Raw genomic sequence first — 21626 nt, forward strand, 5'->3', positions numbered from 1 at the left:
CCTCTCTCTCTCTCCATGTACAATATTTTCAAAGATCTCACAGCCATGATCTGGTTTTGATTAGAAAAATGATAAAAATATTATTATTTTAAAGGGAATAGAAAGTTTAAAACTATTATAATAAAGTATGAGAGTTAAGAGTTCGGAACCAGAATGCGTAGAAAAAGATCAACACTATGTATATTAAGATATTAAACCACATAGTATAATAAAAAATAATAAAAACAAAAACCATAAATTTTTTATTATGATAAACACTTAGTATCATAATCTAGTGACAATTCTCAATATTTATAAGTTAAAAATTTTAAATTCAACTTAAGTAAATTGCAAGTTCGGAACCAAATTATCAGGCAGCTTACCTCAAATCTTTTATCTTAAATACATGGTTTATTTAAAAAAAATTATTCAAAACAAACTAAGGGACAAAGTGGTATGTAACTGAAAAATAATTAAGCTCGGAGGAGAGGATTCCTTTTTCCTAATCCACCAAATCAGTAAATCCAGACCATTGAAATTTAATCTAACTACTAAAGTTATTATAACTTTTAAAATAGATTCCTATTTGTAGCCGTTTGATCAAAATTTAATGATTCGGAATCCGTGATTTTGTGAATTGGAAGGAAGAGATTCGGAGGGATCTCTTTTCGTCTCCTCCTAACACAGTCCCCAGTTTCAACCGTTTTCCGTGAAATTTCTCGTGTCTTCCATCCATTGAACTCAACCACCTTCCAGCTCAAACTTTTCAACCATCCAAACCACCAAACGACGTCGTACACTTTATAGATCCCCATGCCTTTATATGTTCATCACATTTACATCCCCTTCACGGTTTTGCGCTAATGTCCCTTGGACGCTGTTCCGCTCGCCATTTCTTCTTCCTTCTCTGAAATTCTTAGCTTCAAATCTCTTTATTTTCCGACGACAAATGGCGGCCAGAATCGGGTCCTTCCACCACAGCTTCGCCGAGAGAAGCAAGGAACGGCTGCTCTCGCGAAAAGGGTACTCCGACTTCGGTTTCAACAGCTCCGAAGCTGGCGACGAACACGTCAAATGCGGCTGCTTCCGAAGATTCTCCGATGGGTTCAACAACTTCTACAACAATTTCCAGGACACTTTCATCAAATTGTATCAAATGGGTCGTTCCGATCCTCGAAAAGCCATCTTTGCGACCAAGATGGGGATGTCGTTGGCGCTCGTGTCGCTGCTCATATTTTTCAAGGAGCCGCTCAAAAATGCCAGCCAGTATTCCATCTGGGCAATCCTTACTGTCGTCGTCGTTTTTGAATTCAGCGTAGGTATTACTTCAAAGATTACCCCTTTTTTTTTTGCTTTTGCGTTTTGATCGAGATTTTGTTTGTTTATGAGATTAATGGGAAGTTTAATGTCGTTTTTTTTGCTAAAGGTGCAACCTTGAACAAGGGTTTTAATCGAGCTTTGGGTACGTTATCGGCCGGCGGGCTTGCTCTGGGGATTGCAGAGTTATCTGTACTGGCAGGAGATCTGCAGGAAGTTGTAATTGTTATCAGTGTGTTTATAGCAGGTATTCTAGTTGAAAACAATTGATAATTTGATCATTACTCTACATCAGTTGACAAAGTTTGATACATTGTTTATGATAAACCATTTTTTTCTGAATTTTGGCTGTTGGGTTTTGTGGTAATTAGGATTTTCTGCTAGTTATATCAAACTTTATCCGACAATGAAGCCATATGAATACGGATTTCGGGTATTCTTGTTGACATATTGTATCGTCTTGGTGTCTGGGACTTCATTATTCCTTCAGACAGCATTCTATCGATTGCTGCTTATTGCAGTCGGTGCCGGCATTTGTTTGCTTGTAAATATATTTATATACCCCATCTGGTCAGGGGAAGATCTCCATAAGCTGGTGGTGAAAAATTTAAGGGGTGTGGCTTCTTCTTTGGAAGGTTGGTTCATTTACGACATAATGTTGTGTGCATTTTAGTTCACACTGAATTGCAGGACTGGTTTTGATGGTTTGATCTTTTGTTCTAGGTGTTGTTAATCAGTATCTGCAATGTGTTGAATACGAGAGAATTCCTTCAAAAATTCTCACCTATCAAGCTTCTGATGACCCGTTGTATAGTGGTTATAGATCAGCTGTGCAATCTTCAAGCCAAGAGGAAACTCTGGTATGCTGATATAAACAATTCTGCTTCTAGTCCTCTGAATTTGAACTAGAATCGCAGGAACTTTTAATTCAACTAAATCGAATTGAAATAATTTTGCAGTTAGGCTTTGCTGTATGGGAGCCACCGCATGGCCCTTATAAGTCATTCAGTTACCCCTGGGTAAACTATGTCAAAGTTGGCGGTTCACTGAGGCATTGTGCATTCATGGTCATGGCGATGCACGGATGCATACTTTCAGAAATCCAGGTAAATATATATTATTCCTCCTCCCTGTGACTTTTCAGAATGTACATAGCAGAAGAGAAAGGATCTGTAGATAGCAGCATTAAATTCTGAATCTCCATTTATAGAGTCTAGGAGATGGATCTTGCAGTTCATGCTGTTCGTTTGAAGATAAAATGAGCTTATGAGTATTGTAACCTTAAATCTTGAAAACGTAGCCTGGTTTTACGTGAATTATATTTTGTTTAAGGCAATAGTTATGTGTACTATTAATTTAGGCTTATGTTCAATTTCCAAGATATTGATCATCAGCAGCCTGCAGAAGTACCGATGAGAAATTTCTACTGTTCCCTGAAAATAACGCGGAAAAGGGATTTGAAAGTTTTTGTTTTGGCTTTGTATAGAAGAATTGCATGCCATTTCCCAGCTTGCAAAGATAAGAAATTTTTCTGAACCATGCAACATGTCAAACCCTGTAGTTGATTAAGAACACAGATTTCTTCTTAATTCTGTGTTTTTAGTTTCTCAATTGATTTATTAGTTTCTTAATTTTCAGTTTCATCATCAGGTTTTTGTGAATGTGTTTCTGTAGGCACCACCCGAAAAGAGACAGGTTTTTGGCATGGAGCTCCAGAGAGTTGGTGTTGAGGGTGCTAAATTGTTACGTGAGCTAGGAAGCAAAGTAGAAAAGATGGAGAAATTAAGTCCCAAAGACATACTTTTCGATGTGCATGAAGCCGCAGAAGAGTTGCAGATGAAAATAGACAAATACTCATACCTTCTTGTCAATTCAGAGAGCTGGGGACCTGAAATACTTCCCAAGGAATATGAAGATACTGTGCAGTTTGTCGATAAAGACAATGAAAATAAGCAGGTGGTGATCAATTCTCTCAGTGAATATTGGGATCCTCAGAATCCAAGCACAGCCGCTGATCCTTCCGTGCAACAATGGATATCTACAGAAAGTCTGTTAAAAAAACCAATATCATGGCCGCGCCTCTCATTCAATGTGCATGCTGTGCAAGAGGAACCTGAAGAATCAAAAGTTTACGAAAGCGCCAGCTCTTTATCTTTGGCAACATTTGCATCGCTTCTGATTGAGTTTGTGGCTCGGCTTCAAAATCTGGTGGAAGAATTTAAAGAGCTGAGTGAGAAAGCAAAGTTTAAGGATCCTGTTGAAGCCAAGGAGGAGGTTGTTGGGTTCTGGACCAGACTATTCAGGAGTTTGCGGTTGAAGAATTAAAGAGTGTTTTTTTTATTCAGGTTGGTTGATACCTAATTATAATTTTGATCCAAGGATTTGGAGGTAATCACCGGTCACTAAAACAAGTTTAACAAATTGATTTCTTTGTTGGGTAACGAATTACCATTACAGATTGTATTAAAAACTGGTATAGAAGGGCAGTGTGAGGTTTTCTCTGTTTTGAACTCTTCGATTTGAGAACATTTTGATGCGAACCAAGCTGGGAAAATCCTCGTTCTGAGAAAAGTCCGGTTGATCAGAGAAAATCTGATGAGACCAACTGATGGAGAAGAAAATAATTTGGAAGCGAAAACTCCGGTGAAGCATGAAACTGCGTATGCGTAATCAAATCGCATCCTAACTGATGCATCAGTGTATCATTTGTTTAAATTTTGGCCAAGCTTGGATCTCATTTGTTGTAACTTGTTAGAAGTTGATGTGTAATGTATGACTTATACTACATGAGACGTGCCTGAAGGTTTTTTCTTGGGCGTCAAGTTATGTTCAATAAGACAATGTGCTTGATTCTCTTGGTCTGTACCGTTGGCAATGGATATTTTTGCTGTTGTATACGGCGGTTATATGTACCTCATCTATACGTTTGGTGGTCCAAAATCTAACAACGAACGGGATGCATTTCCTAAACCACATCACTTCTTATCAACAACACGAAAATTATACAAGTAAATAAAAATAAAAAACCTTTCTACTACGCTTAATAAAATAAAAATAAAAAGTTTTTATGCGTCGTAGAAACTCTTTCTAAATATGTTCTCCAAGTGTCATTTTAGAGAACACTTGTTTTTTTTAATAAATTTTTTCACATGAGAACTTCCTATCGGTTTCAAACAGGCACTAAGAATGAAAGCTTTGCTCACATGCACCCTTTTTTTTCACACGTGAAACTAAATCTCAAACGTTCACTTATGAAAAAAAAATACGTGGAAGAGAATTTCTAGAAAGGATGATTGCGCCACGATTGGGCGAAGGCATGTGAAGCCCAATAAAAGATGGGCTAGTTCACGTTCTTCTATACTTTATGGCCCACTAATACTTTCTGTAAAGATGGGCCCAAGAAACAAAAAAGAACCATAATAACGATACTCTCGTGTCGTCTCGTTTCCTCTCTCTCTCTCTCTTTTTCCGCTCTTAACAGATTGTCGAATCGGAGGCAGCCGGCGGGAAGGGCACTGAGATCGGTAAGGCCGTTGCCGCTTCTGAGTTTCATCGCTTTCCTCTTAGTTAATTCAAAATTTTCTGAATTTTTTTTGCTCTAACTCGATTTTTGGCATCTGTTTGATTGCTGAGAAAACTAAGTGAGAAAAATTGAAATCGAATTCTAACTTCCAATTTTTTGTTTTCGTTTCCTGAAATTTTAGAGTAATTCAGCTGAACCAATGCGTCGCTGGTTTTTGAATCCAAGATTTCATCTTCCTTCTTCATTGTCTTTTAATCATTTTCCTTATTTCCCCCATTGATTTGAATTCTAGGGTTTGATTTAGATCTCATCGTGCTGATCTGACGCTTTACCTAATGTCGGTGTATTAATATCCTGTAAATCGTAGGAATCGAAGTAATAATCAAAACCGAATGAAAATATAGTGGTTTCATTAGTTAATATTTCTGCATATTTACTTATGATAACTTGTTTCGGTGTTTGAAGGTTGTGGAAAAGGTTTGAATTACAATGTCTATGGTTGATGAACCGCTATACCCAATAGCCGTTCTCATAGACGAGCTTAAAAATGACGATATCCAGCTGCGGTTGAACTCAATCCGCAGGCTATCTACAATTGCACGTGCTCTTGGGGAAGAGCGAACTCGTAAGGAATTAATCCCCTTTCTGAGCGAGAACAATGACGATGACGATGAGGTACTTCTTGCAATGGCGGAAGAGTTGGGGGTCTTCATTCCATATGTTGGGGGAGTCGAGCATGCGCATGTTTTGCTCCCGCCCCTGGAGACCCTTTGCACTGTTGAGGAAACCTGTGTGAGGGACAAGGCTGTGGAGTCGTTATGTAGGATTGGGTCTCAGATGAGGGAAGGTGATTTGGTCAACTGGTTTATTCCTCTTGTGAAGGTTAGATAACTCATTTTCTTCTGTGCTCAAAAGTTCATTGCTTAATTTTGTTTTAGGATTGGATGGGACTGAATGGCGACTTTATTCTCGTCCTAAGCAGTATTTCCAATTGCCTCACGGCCGGGCTAGCATTCAAATTATTGCTGGGCAGTCCGTGTGAATCTTTACATCTCTGCCATGCAGATACTTCTAAATAATTAAATTGTCAGTCTTTCGCAATTATATGGATCTTTTACTAGATATATATATATATATATATATGCGCTATATATAATTCAAGGATGACATATGAAAGGTGTCGAATAGATTTGGATCATTCGATTTTGCATGTTCGGTGAAGGAATTTTAGTATTTTACATATATAATCTTAAAAGTTTCAGCACTGGCATTTATATCACAACGTCAGTTCATCACTGTCGTGCAGATGTTGCATTTTGTTACAATGTGCTTGAGTTTTGTATCCTTTCACCCTCAGCAAATTTTTCGTCCAAATACTTATTATATTTTTATTTTTCTTCTCAGAGGTTGGCAGCTGGTGAATGGTTTACAGCTCGAGTCTCTGCATGTGGGCTTTTTCATATTGCCTACCCTAGTGCACTGGATACATTGAAGACAGAACTGCGATCAATTTACAGTCAGTTGTGTCAAGATGACATGCCTATGGTTAGGAGGTCTGCTGCTACAAACCTAGGAAAATTTGCAGCAACTGTTGAACCCGCTCATCTGAAGGCTGATATCATGTCTATATTTGAGGATCTTACTCAAGATGGTAACTGAATGCTGCCTTCACATTCTCAATTTTTAAAGTTAAAGCTGCCACATTTAGTTTCATATTAGATGAAGATTCGCCAAGTTATATTTCTTACAATTAGTTTCATTTTAGATCAAGATTCTGTTCGACTCTTGGCTGTTGAGGGCTGTGCTGCTCTTGGGAAGTTGTTGGAGCCCCAAGATTGTGTTGCACATATCCTCCCCGTTATTGTTAACTTCTCTCAGGTAAACCTTGTATTTAGAATGTTGAATTCTACATTTGGTTATATTCATCCTATTTTTGCTTAAATACTGAATGGATAGTTACAATAATAAGGCATGTGTATGGAAGCTGTTGGGCATGACACTTTGGACTGTCACTAGTAGGTTTTTTGCATTCGAAAGAATATCATTGAATGTTTTGCATCTTAACAATTTTTCATTCCTCTGAATAGGATAAGTCTTGGCGTGTGCGTTACATGGTTGCAAATCAACTATATGAGCTTTGTGAAGCTGTGGGGCCTGAGCCTACGAGGTATTTATTGTCATACCACAGCCATGTGCTAAAATGAAGATAGTAGGAATAGGCTATTTTGATTTCTAAAGAAGTTTTTTTTTTTTTTTTAAATATTTGATTTATTGTGGTTGTCTTTGAAGGACGGACCTGGTTCCGGCATATGTGCGATTGCTTCGAGATAATGAGGCTGAAGTTCGTATAGCAGCTGCTGGCAAAGTTACCAAATTTTGCCGGATTTTAAGTCCGGAACTTGCAATTCAGCATATTCTTCCATGTGTGAAGGTGTGTTTGCTTTAATGCAAAGTTTTTCCTTTCTTAGTGGTGTTAATTTTTAACTTCAACTTATTATTTTATACTGGTAATTTCAATACTTTCCAATGACCTTTGCAGGAGCTGTCATCAGATTCTTCCCAACATGTCCGGTCTGCTTTGGCTTCAGTTATAATGGGAATGGCTCTTGTATTAGGAAAGGTGAGATTTGGTGTTATTATTTTTTTCTAATTTATAAACACAAATAATGAACTGGAGCTGATATGAGGTGTATATGACTGTTACATTAAATGAATATTTTTGGTTCGATGGCTTGTGGAGCTGAATATTTGTTGGAAAGTCCATACATCTGTGAAGAAGTTGGGAAAAAAAATGAATGAAATGTGTACAGGTCCATACTCCAAATTTGAATCCGGATGACTAAATGGTACAAGTCAATGAATCTTAAATGACATTCCTTTCCCATAATTTTCTCACTTGAAACGTAAATGTTCTGTGCCTAGAAGGTTTTACGATTGCAGTACAATTTCTACTAATTTACAGTGTTGTAAATTGACTCTTGTTGTGATAATAATTGAAAAGGAGCCTGCATGCCGGTGTGAGCTGCTTGTGTTTGCATGTAAACTATTTGTCTTAGTTTTTATATATACCACGGCCTGCACATTGCCTCTTAGTTGTTTTAGTCTCAATCCTGCAATTGATGTTTTAATCATATGATCTGCTCTCTGTGATCTTTAAAGTACATTACTTGCATACATCTCATTCTTAGGGTTAATGCAGGATGCTACAATTGAGCAGCTCCTTCCCATTTTTCTTTCACTCCTGAAGGATGAATTTCCTGATGTGCGTCTTAATATCATTAGCAAGCTTGATCAAGTGAATCAGGTCAGTTTAATTCTGAGAAAGTAAATGCACTATATTTCCCCCCATTTATGCTTTCTATGATTCTGTACGTGATTTTAAACTCAATTTTTTAGACCTCAGCATTTGGTATTTTTTTGGTCTTCCTTATCAAAATATCAAAGGTTAGACCTTTTCAAGTGAATGCCGAAGCGTGTCATTCTTGCAGGTTATTGGAATCGATTTGCTGTCTCAATCCTTGTTACCAGCCATAGTGGAGCTAGCAGAGGATAGACATTGGAGGGTTCGACTTGCAATAATAGAGTACATACCTTTATTGGCAAGTCAGCTGGGTGTAGGGTTCTTTGATGATAAGCTTGGTGCCCTTTGCATGCAGTGGTTACAAGACAAGGTTAGTGTATTCCTACATTTTGAGTACATCTCACTTCATGATAAGCCTGAAGGGAAGAAACGTTGTTCTTTGTTTCTCTTCCCCCTTCTCTCTCTGTCTCTCTATCCCTCTACCGCCCCCTCCCCCCAAAGAAAGAAAGACAGGGTGCATACTCATTAGTGCTTTCTGCTTTGGAATCTATTGCAGGTCTACTCAATTCGTGATGCTGCTGCTAATAATTTAAAGCGTCTGGCAGAAGAGTTCGGTCCAGAATGGGCAATGCAACATATTGTTCCACAGGTTTTTTTTATGACTTTGATTAATTCAGTTGCCACAAGTTCTGCCATGGGAGATTCCAGAAATGTTGAAAATAATGTCATTGTTTTGTCCTGAATTTACGGCTTTTATCTTCCTGGAAATTAGAATTATAGGTTTAGAATGGTTTTATGTAGGAAGATTTGCCAGCAACCACCTTTCTCATCACATTATTTTTTATTTCTTGTGGACGTTTGAATATACTAGTTAAAATTCACCGAAATTGTGGACAAGACAGCTTATGGCTTTTAAAGTTTGGTCGCTTACCACATTTTCGACTTTGTAGTTTTCATCATTATTTTATTCTTTAAGGGTTATGTATATACTCTACTCTCAAAATTTTAGGAATTTGTCATTTGGGCAGGTCCTTCAGATGATAGACAATCCACACTATTTGTATCGAATGACAATTCTTCGTGCAATCTGTCTCCTTGCCCCGGTTATGGGTCCAGAAATCACATGTTCAAAACTGCTGCCAGTGCTCATCAATGCGACAAAGGACAGGTATATACACACTATGAATTCTGTGTACCAAATAGGAAAGATACGATGCTGGTGGAGTTATTCCATTCACTGGCATAAATTCTTTGTTTTTTCCTCAGAGTACCGAACATCAAATTCAATGTCGCAAAGGTGCTGCAGTCCCTTATCCCCATAGTTGATCAGTCTGTAAGTATCTATTCGAGTCCTTTGTAATTTGTTATTTCATGTATTCACTTTCTCTGTCTTCTTTCTTCCCGGGCTTAAATTTTCCTTGACGTTGACAGGTGGTGGAGAAAACAATTCGTCCCTCTTTGGTTGAGCTCAGCGAGGACCCAGATGTTGATGTCCGGTTTTTCGCTAACCAGGCTCTTCAGGCAATTGATCATGTCATGATGTCAAGCTAGAAGAGCCTGAAGAGTAAGCGTCTAGGGGGTTCATTGCTCATGTTGAAGATGGAAGGCATCATTTCTGCGAACTCAGAGTACGTCGTTAATGTGTTCCTCCGTTGCCGGGAGCGTCTGAGAGTAAGCGTGTGCTATTAATTTGTGCCTAACTGCCGGACCGTTTTCGGATTCCCGCGATTTTACGTTATGCCGTCGTATATGGGTAAAATGTGTAATATTAGCATTGAGAATTTGTGTCATGTTCTGCAATATTTGTTATGATGGGTCTTCATCGGTAGGAAAGTATTGTCTTAGGTTTGAAGAACCTTTTTATTTGTTGGTGAATATATCGTTATATATATTTTTTTTATTTAATATTTTGTTGGTTGCAAGAACATTCGAGATCTCCTTAATTCATCACTTAATATTGAGCTTCTGATTTGTAAACAATTTAAACTTGTGAATTAAAATTAGAGAAATGCCAAGGTAGCTTGTAAAGTGAGACTCTTTATGGACTTCCTGCCACTTTACATTTTAACGTTAATTTTTATGTCAACGTTATAAAACATTGTGCTAAAATCATGAGATGACAATCTCCTACGGTTTGTCTTAAAATTATATTCAATTTGAGGTCCCATATACATAACACCTATTACAAGGAAAAATCGTGGTTGAAATCGGGAAGAGATACTCGTTTTGTCACTAATTCATCACGCGATAATTTTTTATTGAATGACTGATTCACTTTTTGAACATGTGGCAAGCATCGATGCGCCAGATGATGTGTTACTCGGTCTAAATTGATTGCAAAAGAGAATATAATAGAATCTCTCATCTCCTGCATTAATGCAAACTAATTAGTTACATGAGATAAGTACCGAGTCTAAGTTACACGGTAGAATCTCTCGCCTCTTTGATGCGTCTTCAAAGAGTAATGAAGCTGCCAACCCACGTGACAATGGAGTTTGGTGGGTAACTTCAGCAGAATGTGAGTGAATGGTATTCGACTATTCGAGAGGTCCAAACTGACGATACTGTAGGCGGTGGACGGTGGAGTTGTGAGAGGATGAAAGACCTACAGCCCTGGGGGTTGAGGCACTGTAAACAGTTAACCTACGACCGATGGTTCGCACCTGGTGCCCCATCCCCCACCAACCACCAAATAATAATTGAAATCTTGGTTTTGCTGCATTGCAATCAGTTTGGTTTGGTGCGTTGTGCATGCGACATGGCCTATAAATACAACCATAGAACTACAAGGATGTTAAATTCACCCAAACCTAGCGTTATTCCATGGATCATCTTCACGACATAGAAGTGGCAGAAGAAGAAGGAGAACATATGAGAAGTATGCAGGTATTTCATAAATTACATATATATAGGGACAGATCCGTGACATCATTGTTTTTTTCAAAACTTTTGACACACGTTTTTGTGAAGCCCACTCCGTAATGTATTTTAACGATTTGAATCGACTATCTTTTAGATTTTCCCTCAAAGATCATCTCTACAAAAAATCACCTAAATTTGAAATAGTTACCAAACGGGTCCACTCCGTAATATATTTCATGTCATGCAACTTTTTTTTTTTCTTCACTTTTTTTAAAAATTAAAAACTATAAATTGAAATAGTTATCAAACAGACCCTTAAATACGCATGATGAGAAAATTACCAGTACTTCTCGGTGTGGGATAACACTCGCAAAGTATTGTAGTTTTGGTAACTTTCAGATTAAAGAATATATGATGATCGATCTAGCAATATCCAGTTAAATTTTATGCAGGTTGGAGGAGCTAGGGCATGGGAACATCGAATTACACAGTGCAATATGATCTGCGTTGTTCCTTTTTAAGTTCTACAATATTCAACTCATTAACATTTGTTTTTGCAGCAAACGACTCGGCAGTAAATTCATATGGAGCACTCATTTGAGCAAGAATGCACAACTGATATTAATAGGCGAAGGTTCCCATCTGCAGCCCCGCGAAGAAACCTCAACCACGAAGTTTCACGAGGGGCGGCGGAGGCGTATTTTGGTCTTCAACTGTCAGTAGGCTAGCCGTGACTATGAGGAGGATATGTGAGTGTATGTATATATGCATGATTTTGTTTTGATGGTTATCATAAACTCACGTTAACAAATGTTTGCTAAACTTGGCCAGCGCCCCACCAACCCCCCGCATCAACCACCACACCATAATCCCTACTCTCTTTTGTCCAACGCAGTGATTGCTAATAATAAGGATTTAAAAGAGCATTTCATATCAAGAAGATCAAGATAAAGTCCGATGATGTTAATCTTGTTATGGAGGCCATTGTTGATCCTTGGCCATGCTTCACGCAAAGAAGAAACATATTTAGTCCTGAGTTAATTATGGTGTATGGATGTCCATTCCAATCTAATCAAAGCTTTTTGCGACAAACAATTGAAACCATATGGTTGTGTGATTGATTTTTCGGCATTACCCTAAACCCATTTTCCATTGGGATCAAATTTGGTGTTGGAGAAATTTTTATGGGTGCCTATAACTCACATGTTATAATTTGAGCAGAATAATAACGTCACGTGATTGTGTTCTAGATGCACTAAAAAATTACTCATAAATTTAATATCCTGACATTACTCTAAAATAAATCTTACTTCATAGTTTATATCTCTCCCACACACATAAATTTACCATCTTACCACCTCTTTTCTTCGATGCTTCACAAAACTCCCAAGTTCCTATCTTTCAATATAATCCATCTCTGAAATGCAAACCAGGGTAGGCCAAACACCCCTAGAGTTCAAGCACTACTACTCCTCCTCCTCCTCCTCTTCATAGGGTTGCAAAATAGGTGGTGGCGATTAGCGCCACATGGCAGCGCCAATCGCCAATAAGCATCGGAGGCTGCCAAGCTCAGCAGAGACCGAGGTTGCTTCACCATATGGTACTTCTCCGAACTGGTCCTCGCCTCTCTCCCAAAAAAGGATTGTAGCAAAATTTTACCTTTAACAATCAAAGTCTCAATCGAATTTTACTGATTCAAGTGATGGTGATCAACAGAAAGTGATTCGAACACAGAACTTCGCGTGTACGGAGCGTCGGGAATTAATATAACAAAGTCTCGTGGCCGCATTATGGGCTGTATTGGCACCCGCACTATCACCCACCATGAAGATTCTGGAAAAGTTGCATTTCCTTGACCACCATGCATTATTAATTGTATCTTTTTTGTTTTTTTTTAGGCAAGATCAAGCTTACCAATTTTTGTCCTTTTGTGCTTCTGTCCAATTTGTAGCAAAAATGTTGCTAAACATGAACAAATACTTGACCATCCAAATATAAGCACGTACCATAGCAAATCGATGCTCTTAATTGATCTTTACCTTCGTTTACGTTAAAAATTCTATGAATATGGCCGAATTCTATGGATAATTGATTTTATTTTTCATGTAAAAGTGACTGTCTGCACTAAATTAATCTAAACTACGAAAAAAGAAATTTGAAATAAAATAATTAATTAATTAAAGCCCCTAAACTTGCTAATTAAAGATAGTTAATTGTCATTAGTCATCCACATTATCTATCGTGAACAGTGCAGACGAATTTAATAAGCATAACGAATTGACATGTTCTTAACTTACGTGCATGACATATTCTTGAATTTGGATTCATTTGCAGGCAGATAATGTGCAAATCAGCATTTCTGCATCTATATCCATTTTTGACCACAAACGTAGTATTTTGTGTTCTTCGATCTCTCCCAAACTTTGTATATAAATCCCGAACTTTTCCCTTCAACAACCCAACTCACCATTTCCTGATCAGACATCCCAAAACAGAAAAAGCACTTTTGATTTCAGTACTATTGATCAATAATTCAACATGGAAATGCTCACAAACGCTAATCTTGCATTCGAGGATGAAAGTGCTTATGTCGACGACGATGATGTCTTTTTTGCCGAGATTAGAAGCCAGATTTTGGCGTTGACATCTGACAATGAAGATTTTCCGGACTCGAAAAGCGCAAAATATAACTCATTTAGTAGCAGTGTCACCAAACGTCCTGCAGGTCACACTATTTCATCATCACTTGGATATATAAGCTGGTTGGGAAATAAGAACAGTAGTAATTATGCAGTACCAGCTTCCCTTGCAAAGTTGTGGGAAAACAGCAATGTTACTGGGACTGGAGTTTTTATCCCACAAGCTGTAAAATCCAGAAGAGATTGCAGGCCAAGTAAATCACTCTAATCCTTTCTTAATTACGATTACTCTTTCCGCATAGAAAAAGAAGGATTTTATTCAATTTTAATTTATCAGTGACTAATTTTTGTCTGGTGTCCGGCAGGAAGGATGAACAACGACAGGAGAAGAACTTACAAGCGAGTGGAGAACATGAACAAGCAGTCATGAGCACAAGTTTGCCAACCTCAAATAATGTCACGGCCCAGAGTGTTTCAAAACAAAACAGATTACCGACGGGGGAAAATTTTGCAGTATAAACACTGCAAGCATCATGTGCCATAAGGGAACTCGGGAAGATTTAATTATATACCATTTTCAGGATGTATTAGTTACAATTACTCTAAAATACTACCTCATTGTAACCCAATTTATTTATTTGGTCGTATCAAATAACAAAACACAAAGGAATATGCCATATTTCGCCGTTTTGATTAGGGTAGTGATTTTTTCTTTTCGTGCAATCCTCTTTGTTTTCTTGCCTTCGAATTGAATAAATCAAAACAAAATCAGAAGGGCCAAAGGAGAAAACAAAAGTTCGGAAATCAATACACTTTTTTAAGGGAACATTAACAAAAAGTTCCCGATACTGTTCACTTTAATGAAAAACCACATGTTTACACTAAAAAATCAGCCCTAGTACTATTCACTTTACCCTTTATTTTGTCATTATCGTTAAAACTCAAAATTTTCAAATCATTTTCATTAGTTTTCCCCTTTTTTACTATTAGGCGAGATTTTTGTAAAAGTCAAGGAATGAAACAACTAGCCACTTCCTACAATTCAGGTTCTCCAAAAATGATTCCAGTCCCCACAGACTATCTGATGCGATTAGTATAGAACATAATGCTAAAATGAGTATACATCCATCCATTTATGCTAAAGAGGACATATTCTTTTACCTTAATTACATGCTAGGAAATCACCAGTCGACCTTTCCTAATCATCGACGTTTCGAAAAGCATCATAAGGAAAAAAAGGGGGTCCGAAAAGCCCGAATCTGCAATTTTGATGGTTAACCATCTTCATGGTCTCAGCACTAGAGCTGGTTTACTAATAAGGGGGGAAATACCTAACTTTTTTTGTAGGTCCTAAGGTGGGGCGGTCGAGCTGATAGTGAACAACATTAGTCCCTGGGACGCGCTTGCCATAAAGAACTGAGTGCTCGGAGACGAGAGAAGTAGTCACTGATGACAAGAAGGGCGCGAGCTGCTTGGCGAGTGGTCAGAATCCGATGCAATTGTTGCAGAGTTTGCTGTCTCAAAAGGTCGGCCTAACAAGTAAAAAAGGTGTGCAAGTTAGTTTTTGTATATCAAATGTATGTGCATAAAGATATGATAAGCGCGCTTGGTTACCTGGTGAAGGAAATTCTCAAGTGTGGCCAGCTTTCCCATAGCAATTGCCATTTGGCCCATGTAGTCCGCGACATTATCAGAACCAGTGGGGCAATGAATCGGCGAGGAAAGTGTTTCCACAAGAGATTGTTGCAAAGCTTCCATCCCTTGTGACAAGGCATCTTCAGCCTGTTGGGAGGATTGCTGCAGATTGCATATTCCCATCAACTGCTGATCTGTTAAAGGTTCGAGGTGGTTCCCAAGTATCTGAATATCCAATGATAAAATCACGATTAAAGATAGGCCTACGGTGAAGTATATACAACTTAAAAAACAAAATCAAATAGAAGATCACCTTGAGAAGTTCAGACGAGCGGAATCCACCCAACCACATAAAACACCTTTCAGCAGGTGTCTTCCACATTCCAGAGAGCATGTGAAACACATCAATCTTTGCAGCAATGCTCTTCAACCTGAATATCTCATCATAATGTGTCATTACGCTGTCAACGAGAATCCGCAATTCATTATCTCCCATATGGGAATTCACAGCTGATCGCATATCATGTATCAGCCGCTGATGTTCTTCAAGCCAGCGTGCATACTCCAAGTTGAATGTTAAGGCCCCTGACAAGTACAATCAGTTATCAGAAACCATTGGATCAGGACATGCTTTTCCAAATATCATATCATATATTCTCTACAAGTTACCCCGAACTGCAAGCGATTGTTCATTGAATGCAGGAAACAAGAAATTGGAAAACCTTTACAGCATTTTATGCTTCGTTTTCTTTAATTAACAAAACTAACTAAAATCTTCATGGATCCAACTGAAATAACTTACCATTTCCTGCCACTGAATGACCATGATCCCCTGGAAGTCCATCTGCAATATATATACCCTGCATTGAAACACCACCAGAAGAAATGAATAATTACATATATGCATACACACACACATTACCGATGAAAAATACAAAGTCGTTCACCTGCTGGCGGGCTCGCTGAAGCTCTTGCTCTAGCTGCGAAAGCCTAAGTCGACTATTTTCCAGCTGCTGGACATATGCCTATGTATCCAAAACCAAAACCTATAAATGATCCAAATATGTTCCATTCATTAACTTAAGACAATGTAACATTTTCATTCAACAGTTCAAGGTTGAAGAGGCTCGGTAAATTTGTGGGGAACATCAATTAACTAGAAGGGCATCAAAAGGTAAGAAAAGTAGAGGAAGGGAGCAGAAAGTAAATGGTTAAAAGGGTAAAATCCCACCAAAAGAGAAGTGAAAAAGGGGAGGGAGGCTACAAAAAAAAAGCCTTTGCTATTAAAGAGAATGAGAAGGCTGAGAAGCATTTAAGGCTAACCTAATTTTTATAGACCTGGCAGTGAATCTTCAGGTTTGATACCAAGATTTTGTCTCAACATAGCTAAAAGATTTAGACGCTGGGTTACAGACCTACACCGCGGTAAACCATGTGTTTTAATGCTCTCACGTGACGTTACGTAATTAGTGTAAGATGTCACGGCCTAACAAGGTGTAGGGAAGCCTCTCTCGATGAAATTAAAAAGAAAAAAGACATTCAAATACGTGCCGATGGAAGGTAAAGATGTATACTTTCTTCCTTAGTCGACTCTTCCTTGCTGCTTCTCTGTTCTGGGCCAGCCTACGTAGTGTCTGTAGATAAGTTAGCTTAATGGGATTAGCATTTAAGATCGAAAATTACTTTCTAATTAATAAAATCACTTTGATCAATAATCCAAATATCCTAACCTTTTGGTCACCAGTAGTTCTTTCCTTTGCCTGCTCTGTGGAATCCACTACCATTAGTGCTCCATGCTGCACTCCATGAAGCTAAAACAAAATCGTATCTCACATTAATCCACTGACACTAAAAAATTAGAAAGCTAAATAAAGTTTACAGTAAAATATGCAGATTTAAAGCAAATCAACTTAAGATATGGGCCAAGTTATTAAGGTACTAATTGAATTGAAAACATTCTGGAAGCTATCTTTTTAACTGACAAAGCGATATTCTAAATTACTATAATTTATAGGAGGGAGATTCGAACTATAATGCAAAGGAGGTGAGGCGTGGGCACAGTTCTAGCCAACTGACCGAACAAACGTCTTGAAGCTTGAAACAACATGGATGATAATCCAAAATTCCAAATTTCAAAAGATTCTCAATTCCACTAAGCCTATAGAAAGATTCCTATGAAAAAGTATGGTAGCAGTCTAGCAGACACATATGCTCATGAAACAGAGACCAAGAGAGAGATGGTGATACATGGTTTTTGTCATCGGTGTCAACATCCGTCGAAGTGTCAGTCTGCTGGCTGTTGTCAGCCATGGCTGAATTATCACCCCAATTCTCAAAGTGTCCGTTTCCAGACGACGTCGTCCCTTTCTGCTGCTGGTACATGTATGGCTGCTGCTGTCCTGTGTCCACACACCCTCCTCCTCCTGTTCCGGTTATAGTTGATCCTATGTCCAAACACCCGCCAACGTTCAAGGTCCCGTACTGCAAGCTATCAGGTACACCGCCAACATTGTTTGCTTTTAAGCTGAACATGGAGCCTACACCAGATTAAAACCCATATATTAGAGAGAGAAAGAGACAGAAAGGAGGAGAGAGAGACAGAGAGGATACTTGGGCTTAAAACAACAGCATCATCGTGAGGGAAGGCGGTAGCGGACTGTTCAAGCTCTCCAAGATCCGTAAAACGCGTTTGGTTCCGGTCACTGTCGTCTCCCCTGTTTTTTCACATCGCAGAAAAAACAGAGCAATTGGGTTTATCTTTTACTGCTAAATTTCAAGACTTTATGTTTTTTACGCACAACCCATTTCTCATACGCCAAAAAACGTAAACATAACCAGTAAGAAGACGGGAGAACGATAGACCTGAAATAGAAGGAAGAGTGGGAGTAGAATTCTGGGTTTGTTGACGCTGCTTTGAAGCTCTGCATTTTTTTTACTGATTGGGTGGTGATTCCTTCTGCCTGTATCACTTTAAAGCAAAGAAAAGGTAAAAAACGAAGATCTTCAAACGACCTTTTACAGTGGAGAAGGGGGAGAGACAGAGCAGGGTGAGTGAAGTCAAGAAAATCTTGATGTAGCTTTAAGAAGAGGATAGCGTATCAGGACACCCTTTTTAATAAATTTTAAAACAACAGGCTTTTTATTATTGCTTTCTGACTTGGGATTTTAGCTTCCCAATACCCCCAGAGCGAGAGAGCGAGAGAGAGAGAGAGAGAGAGAGGGGCCTTACGTTTCCTCAGTCTCTCGCTTTAGAGCGTTTCGAACACTCTCTCCAGTCTTGGCCTTTTCACTCTGCTACAAGCCTACAATCTCTGCTCTGTTTATGCTTATTAAGCAAAGCAAAATCCAATGTATTTTGAAAACCCAAATCGAGAAAATGATGTAAAAATTGAGGAGGAGCGTGGGACAACTAGTCCACTTGGCCCAAGACAAATAAGACCCCTATGTTGTTGATTCTTTTAGCTCCAGGGTCTCTTCCTGTACTCAAGAGTATAGAGTAGTAGTGTTTAGGGTTCTTTCTCTTTTCTTCTCTCGAGAAGAACTTTTAGGAAGAGGAATTCAAATCAATCATGTATTATTAGCACATCAAAATTTATGATTGTGTGTGATTAGTTTGAAATATTAATGTAGTGTCATGTTATCGTAAGAGCACTTTCACCAGAGGCACATTAGGCCGGCAGCCAGTCAAAAAATCAGGCTGGGACTTAGTTAATCCACTCTAGCCCACAAACTTGTCTGGCACCCAGGCCAGCCCAAACTTGACTGACCAAGGGATCGGCCCCTTTTTTGTTTTGCGCATGGCGCGTGGAGTTCACGCGGCCGTGGGCAAGAGTACCCAACAGCCGTTAAGAGGCGGGGCCCGTAGCGCAAGCGCACTCACATCTCACCCCGGGTAGGCGACGCGGCCCACTGTCTGCCGTTGGATTTCCAACGGCTAATTTTTCTAGACCGTTGTATTTCCAACGGTAAAAAATTTGAATTTCACTTTTGATCTGGACCATCCAATCACAGATCAACAGTTCATGTTTTTCTCCCAAAATTTTATTCTTTTATAAAAAAATTAATAAATTTTAAATGGGTTAGGTGCCAGTGCATTTTTTTAGGGATGGAGATGCCCTTGGCCTATTACTGTTCATTAGGGTCTATCACTGTTCACTAAGTGGATAAATGCGATGTGTGCTAGCACATTTGTGTTAGCGGTAGAACTACTCTAAGAGAGAAACTTTTGTGAAACACTGAGATTTCATCGCGGTATCCTAAACAAAAAATGCAAGCCAAACAAAAAAAGTTAAAATTTGTATCTAAAGTTTTTTATTTTTTTTTTGGGTAAACTGAGGAATCCATTCCAGTGCCAAGAGACCAAAACTAAACCCCAAAAGCTTACACAGAAGCAAACAAATAAACAACCACTAACACAATGCAGAAGGGTTCAACAAGAAGGACGTTGCAGCCACAGTAGAAAATATCGATAATATCGGCGAAATATCGCCGATATTATCGTTTTTTGGGGACCCCGATATTTTAGTAACTATCCAACTAGTTTTCGGCATAATATCGCGATATTATCGATAATATCGATAATATCGCGATATTTTCGAAACTATCGCGATATTTGGTATGGACACGTCGGAGAACACGGCCGGAGCAAATAATCCGAAACCCTAAATCCCCAAATGCTAATTTCCAGCCTAATGAACTGAATCTACAATACATGATTCCGACAAGAACGATTTCATTACAAAAATCAACATGTTTACAAGCCGAGAAGAACGATTTGAGTACAAAAATCAAAGCAAATGAACCGATCCCTAAATCCCCAAATTCGGATTCAAAGCAACTGAATTGAATCCCTAATTCCTAAATCCCTAAAATCTATTTCAGTACAAAAATCAAGCAACATGCAGATAAATCGCAATCTGTACAAAAATAGAACCCTAATTCCTAAATCCCTAAAATCAATTTCAGTACAACAAAGGTGTGCAACATGCAGAAAAATTGAAATCTTTACAAAAATTTAAAGTAATACAGGGGAAGAAGAGAAGTAGGAGCCTGGAACATCGTCTTCCTCACGAATCCAAGACGGCTGGGACAAGTTCGTGGTCCTCAGTGGTGTCGACGGCTTGGACTACGGAGACAGAGGGAGACAGGGAGACACGGAGACACGGACGGTTAAGGAGTGGTGTCGACGGCTGGGTTTAGGGCGGGTGAGATGGGAGGAGCAGAGGGAGACAGGGAGACACGGAGACACGGAGACACGGACGAGGACTGAGAACTTCTCGGTGATGATGTCTCTGTGTGTGTGTGTGGAAGAAGTGGAGAAGGGGGAAGGGAGGGAGAAGACTGAGAACTTCTCGGTGAGAGCGAAGGCTCAGACCGACCTCAGAGAGAGAAGAGAGAAGAGAGAGACTGAGAGGATTCGAGAGAGACTGAGAGGAGAGAGACTGAGAGGATTCGAGAGAGACTGAGAGGATTCGGGAATAGGGTAGTACGTGTGTGGTGTGCGTGTGTGGTGTGGTGGGGGGGGTCTCGAAGTGTGTGTGTGGTGGAGTGTGTGAGTTATTCAGTCTTTTTGACTGTCTGAGTGATGGCATGTTAGAAAAAAAAGCATCCAATGCTCCAAATTATTGAAAACCAAATCATTCCAAACCTATGTCTACCTCTCTGATACAATGATCCAAAGAACTTTTTGCAATTTCAGAACATGCACAACAAATACTACTGCTTTAATAATGAAAGCGTGTGACAGTCTTTCATATGCAAAACAGTGTCAATGTCTTTCACATGTAAAACAGTGTCAATGTCTGTTATATACTTACATTCTTTCATCATCAGAGGCATTCACCGAATTTTAACTTACATTCTTCTTCCCATACCATTTTCAAAACCATTCCAGATCCTTTCCAACGCCAAGCAACACAAAGGCTTCCATATTTAAGGTCAGTTTACAAACTTAAATTTATATTATTGTAATTTATACAAAAACAAATAAATTTGTGTGCACTCGTATGTTAATTTTTTTAAGTAATTACTTGCATGTTAATTATGTTAATTTTTGTAAGTAATTAAGTAATGTTAATATTAATTGTTTTAAGTAATTAAATAATGTTGTATAATTATTCCCTAGGATAATTTTAATGTTATTTATTATTTTATTTTCCTTACCATTTTCAAAGTCATTCCAGATCCATTCCAAAGCTTGAACACAAAGGCTTCAATATTTAAGGTAAGTTTACAAACTTAAATTTATATTATTGTAATTTATACAACAACAAATAAATTTGTGTGGACTCGTATGTGAATCTTTTTAAGTAATTAATACTTGCATGTTAATTTTTGTAAGTAATTAAGTAATGTTAATATTAATTGTTTT

The 21626-nt window shown here is 38.5% G+C and overlaps 4 protein-coding genes and 1 long non-coding RNA gene across 6 annotated transcripts; 4 read left to right on the forward strand and 1 right to left on the reverse strand.

Moving 5' to 3' along the window:
• Positions 1 to 659: 659 nt before the first annotated feature.
• On the forward strand, positions 660 to 4149 carry LOC103414246 (aluminum-activated malate transporter 4-like). 2 transcript variants are annotated; one of them, XM_070810582.1, is made up of 7 exons: positions 729 to 1298; positions 1406 to 1543; positions 1668 to 1931; positions 2020 to 2156; positions 2256 to 2402; positions 2971 to 3641; positions 3754 to 4149. In XM_070810582.1, exons 1-6 carry the CDS (start codon positions 803 to 805, stop codon positions 3619 to 3621), a joined length of 1833 nt encoding a protein of 610 aa, XP_070666683.1. In that variant the 5' UTR covers positions 729 to 802; the 3' UTR covers positions 3622 to 3641; positions 3754 to 4149. The 2 variants fall into 2 exon arrangements, with proteins under 2 accessions (XP_008350864.3, XP_070666683.1); XM_008352642.4 differs by having other exon boundaries at positions 660 to 1298; positions 2971 to 4149.
• Positions 4150 to 4561: 412 nt separating this feature from the next.
• LOC103414247 (serine/threonine-protein phosphatase 2A 65 kDa regulatory subunit A beta isoform) lies at positions 4562 to 10045 on the forward strand. The gene is made up of 13 exons (XM_008352644.4): positions 4562 to 4820; positions 5285 to 5701; positions 6224 to 6470; positions 6585 to 6697; positions 6907 to 6986; positions 7109 to 7250; positions 7359 to 7439; positions 8019 to 8123; positions 8308 to 8490; positions 8677 to 8769; positions 9149 to 9288; positions 9387 to 9453; positions 9552 to 10045. Exons 2-13 carry the CDS (start codon positions 5309 to 5311, stop codon positions 9669 to 9671), a joined length of 1764 nt encoding a protein of 587 aa, XP_008350866.2. The 5' UTR covers positions 4562 to 4820; positions 5285 to 5308; the 3' UTR covers positions 9672 to 10045.
• Positions 10046 to 10920: 875 nt separating this feature from the next.
• On the forward strand, positions 10921 to 12990 carry LOC114820476 (uncharacterized). Its single transcript, XR_003767855.2, has 4 exons — positions 10921 to 11006; positions 11543 to 11731; positions 11814 to 12582; positions 12699 to 12990. It is a non-coding gene; the product is annotated as an uncharacterized lncRNA (long non-coding RNA).
• A 386-nt stretch (positions 12991 to 13376) lies between these two features.
• Positions 13377 to 14300, forward strand: LOC114820714 (uncharacterized). Its single transcript, XM_029091915.2, has 2 exons — positions 13377 to 13875; positions 13987 to 14300. Exons 1-2 carry the CDS (start codon positions 13521 to 13523, stop codon positions 14049 to 14051), a joined length of 420 nt encoding a protein of 139 aa, XP_028947748.1. The 5' UTR covers positions 13377 to 13520; the 3' UTR covers positions 14052 to 14300.
• Positions 14301 to 14735: 435 nt separating this feature from the next.
• LOC103414248 (transcription factor TGA2.3-like) lies at positions 14736 to 18328 on the reverse strand. The gene is made up of 10 exons (XM_008352645.4): positions 18119 to 18328; positions 17867 to 17970; positions 17504 to 17793; positions 16987 to 17067; positions 16831 to 16890; positions 16204 to 16281; positions 16059 to 16116; positions 15570 to 15841; positions 15236 to 15481; positions 14736 to 15153 (listed from the first exon to the last, which is right to left on the reverse strand). The coding sequence occupies exons 1-10, from the start codon at positions 18181 to 18183 to the stop codon at positions 15007 to 15009; spliced, it is 1401 nt and encodes a 466-aa protein (XP_008350867.2). The 5' UTR covers positions 18184 to 18328; the 3' UTR covers positions 14736 to 15006.
• Between the last annotated feature and the right edge of the window lie 3298 nt (positions 18329 to 21626).

The sequence above is a fragment of the Malus domestica genome, chromosome 13 (assembly GCF_042453785.1).
Source record: "Malus domestica chromosome 13, GDT2T_hap1".
Classification (NCBI taxonomy): domain Eukaryota; kingdom Viridiplantae; phylum Streptophyta; class Magnoliopsida; order Rosales; family Rosaceae; genus Malus; species Malus domestica.

Coding starts and splice junctions, on each gene's coding strand:
- LOC103414246 (XM_008352642.4), top strand. CDS start 803: ATGTTCATCACATTTACATCCCCTTCACGGTTTTGCGCTAATGTCCCT. Junction 1,544..1,667: donor TATCAGTGTGTTTATAGCAG/GTATTCTAGTTG, acceptor TGTGGTAATTAG/GATTTTCTGCTAGTTATATC. Junction 1,932..2,019: donor TGTGGCTTCTTCTTTGGAAG/GTTGGTTCATTT, acceptor CTTTTGTTCTAG/GTGTTGTTAATCAGTATCTG.
- LOC103414247 (XM_008352644.4), top strand. CDS start 5,309: ATGTCTATGGTTGATGAACCGCTATACCCAATAGCCGTTCTCATAGAC. Junction 8,124..8,307: donor AGCTTGATCAAGTGAATCAG/GTCAGTTTAATT, acceptor TCATTCTTGCAG/GTTATTGGAATCGATTTGCT. Junction 9,454..9,551: donor TCCCCATAGTTGATCAGTCT/GTAAGTATCTAT, acceptor TGACGTTGACAG/GTGGTGGAGAAAACAATTCG.
- LOC114820714 (XM_029091915.2), top strand. CDS start 13,521: ATGGAAATGCTCACAAACGCTAATCTTGCATTCGAGGATGAAAGTGCT. Junction 13,876..13,986: donor CAGAAGAGATTGCAGGCCAA/GTAAATCACTCT, acceptor GGTGTCCGGCAG/GAAGGATGAACAACGACAGG.
- LOC103414248 (XM_008352645.4), bottom strand. CDS start 18,183: ATGCAGAGCTTCAAAGCAGCGTCAACAAACCCAGAATTCTACTCCCAC. Junction 17,794..17,866: donor TGCTGTTGTTTTAAGCCCAA/GTATCCTCTCTG, acceptor AATCTGGTGTAG/GCTCCATGTTCAGCTTAAAA. Junction 15,482..15,569: donor GCTCGTCTGAACTTCTCAAG/GTGATCTTCTAT, acceptor TTGGATATTCAG/ATACTTGGGAACCACCTCGA.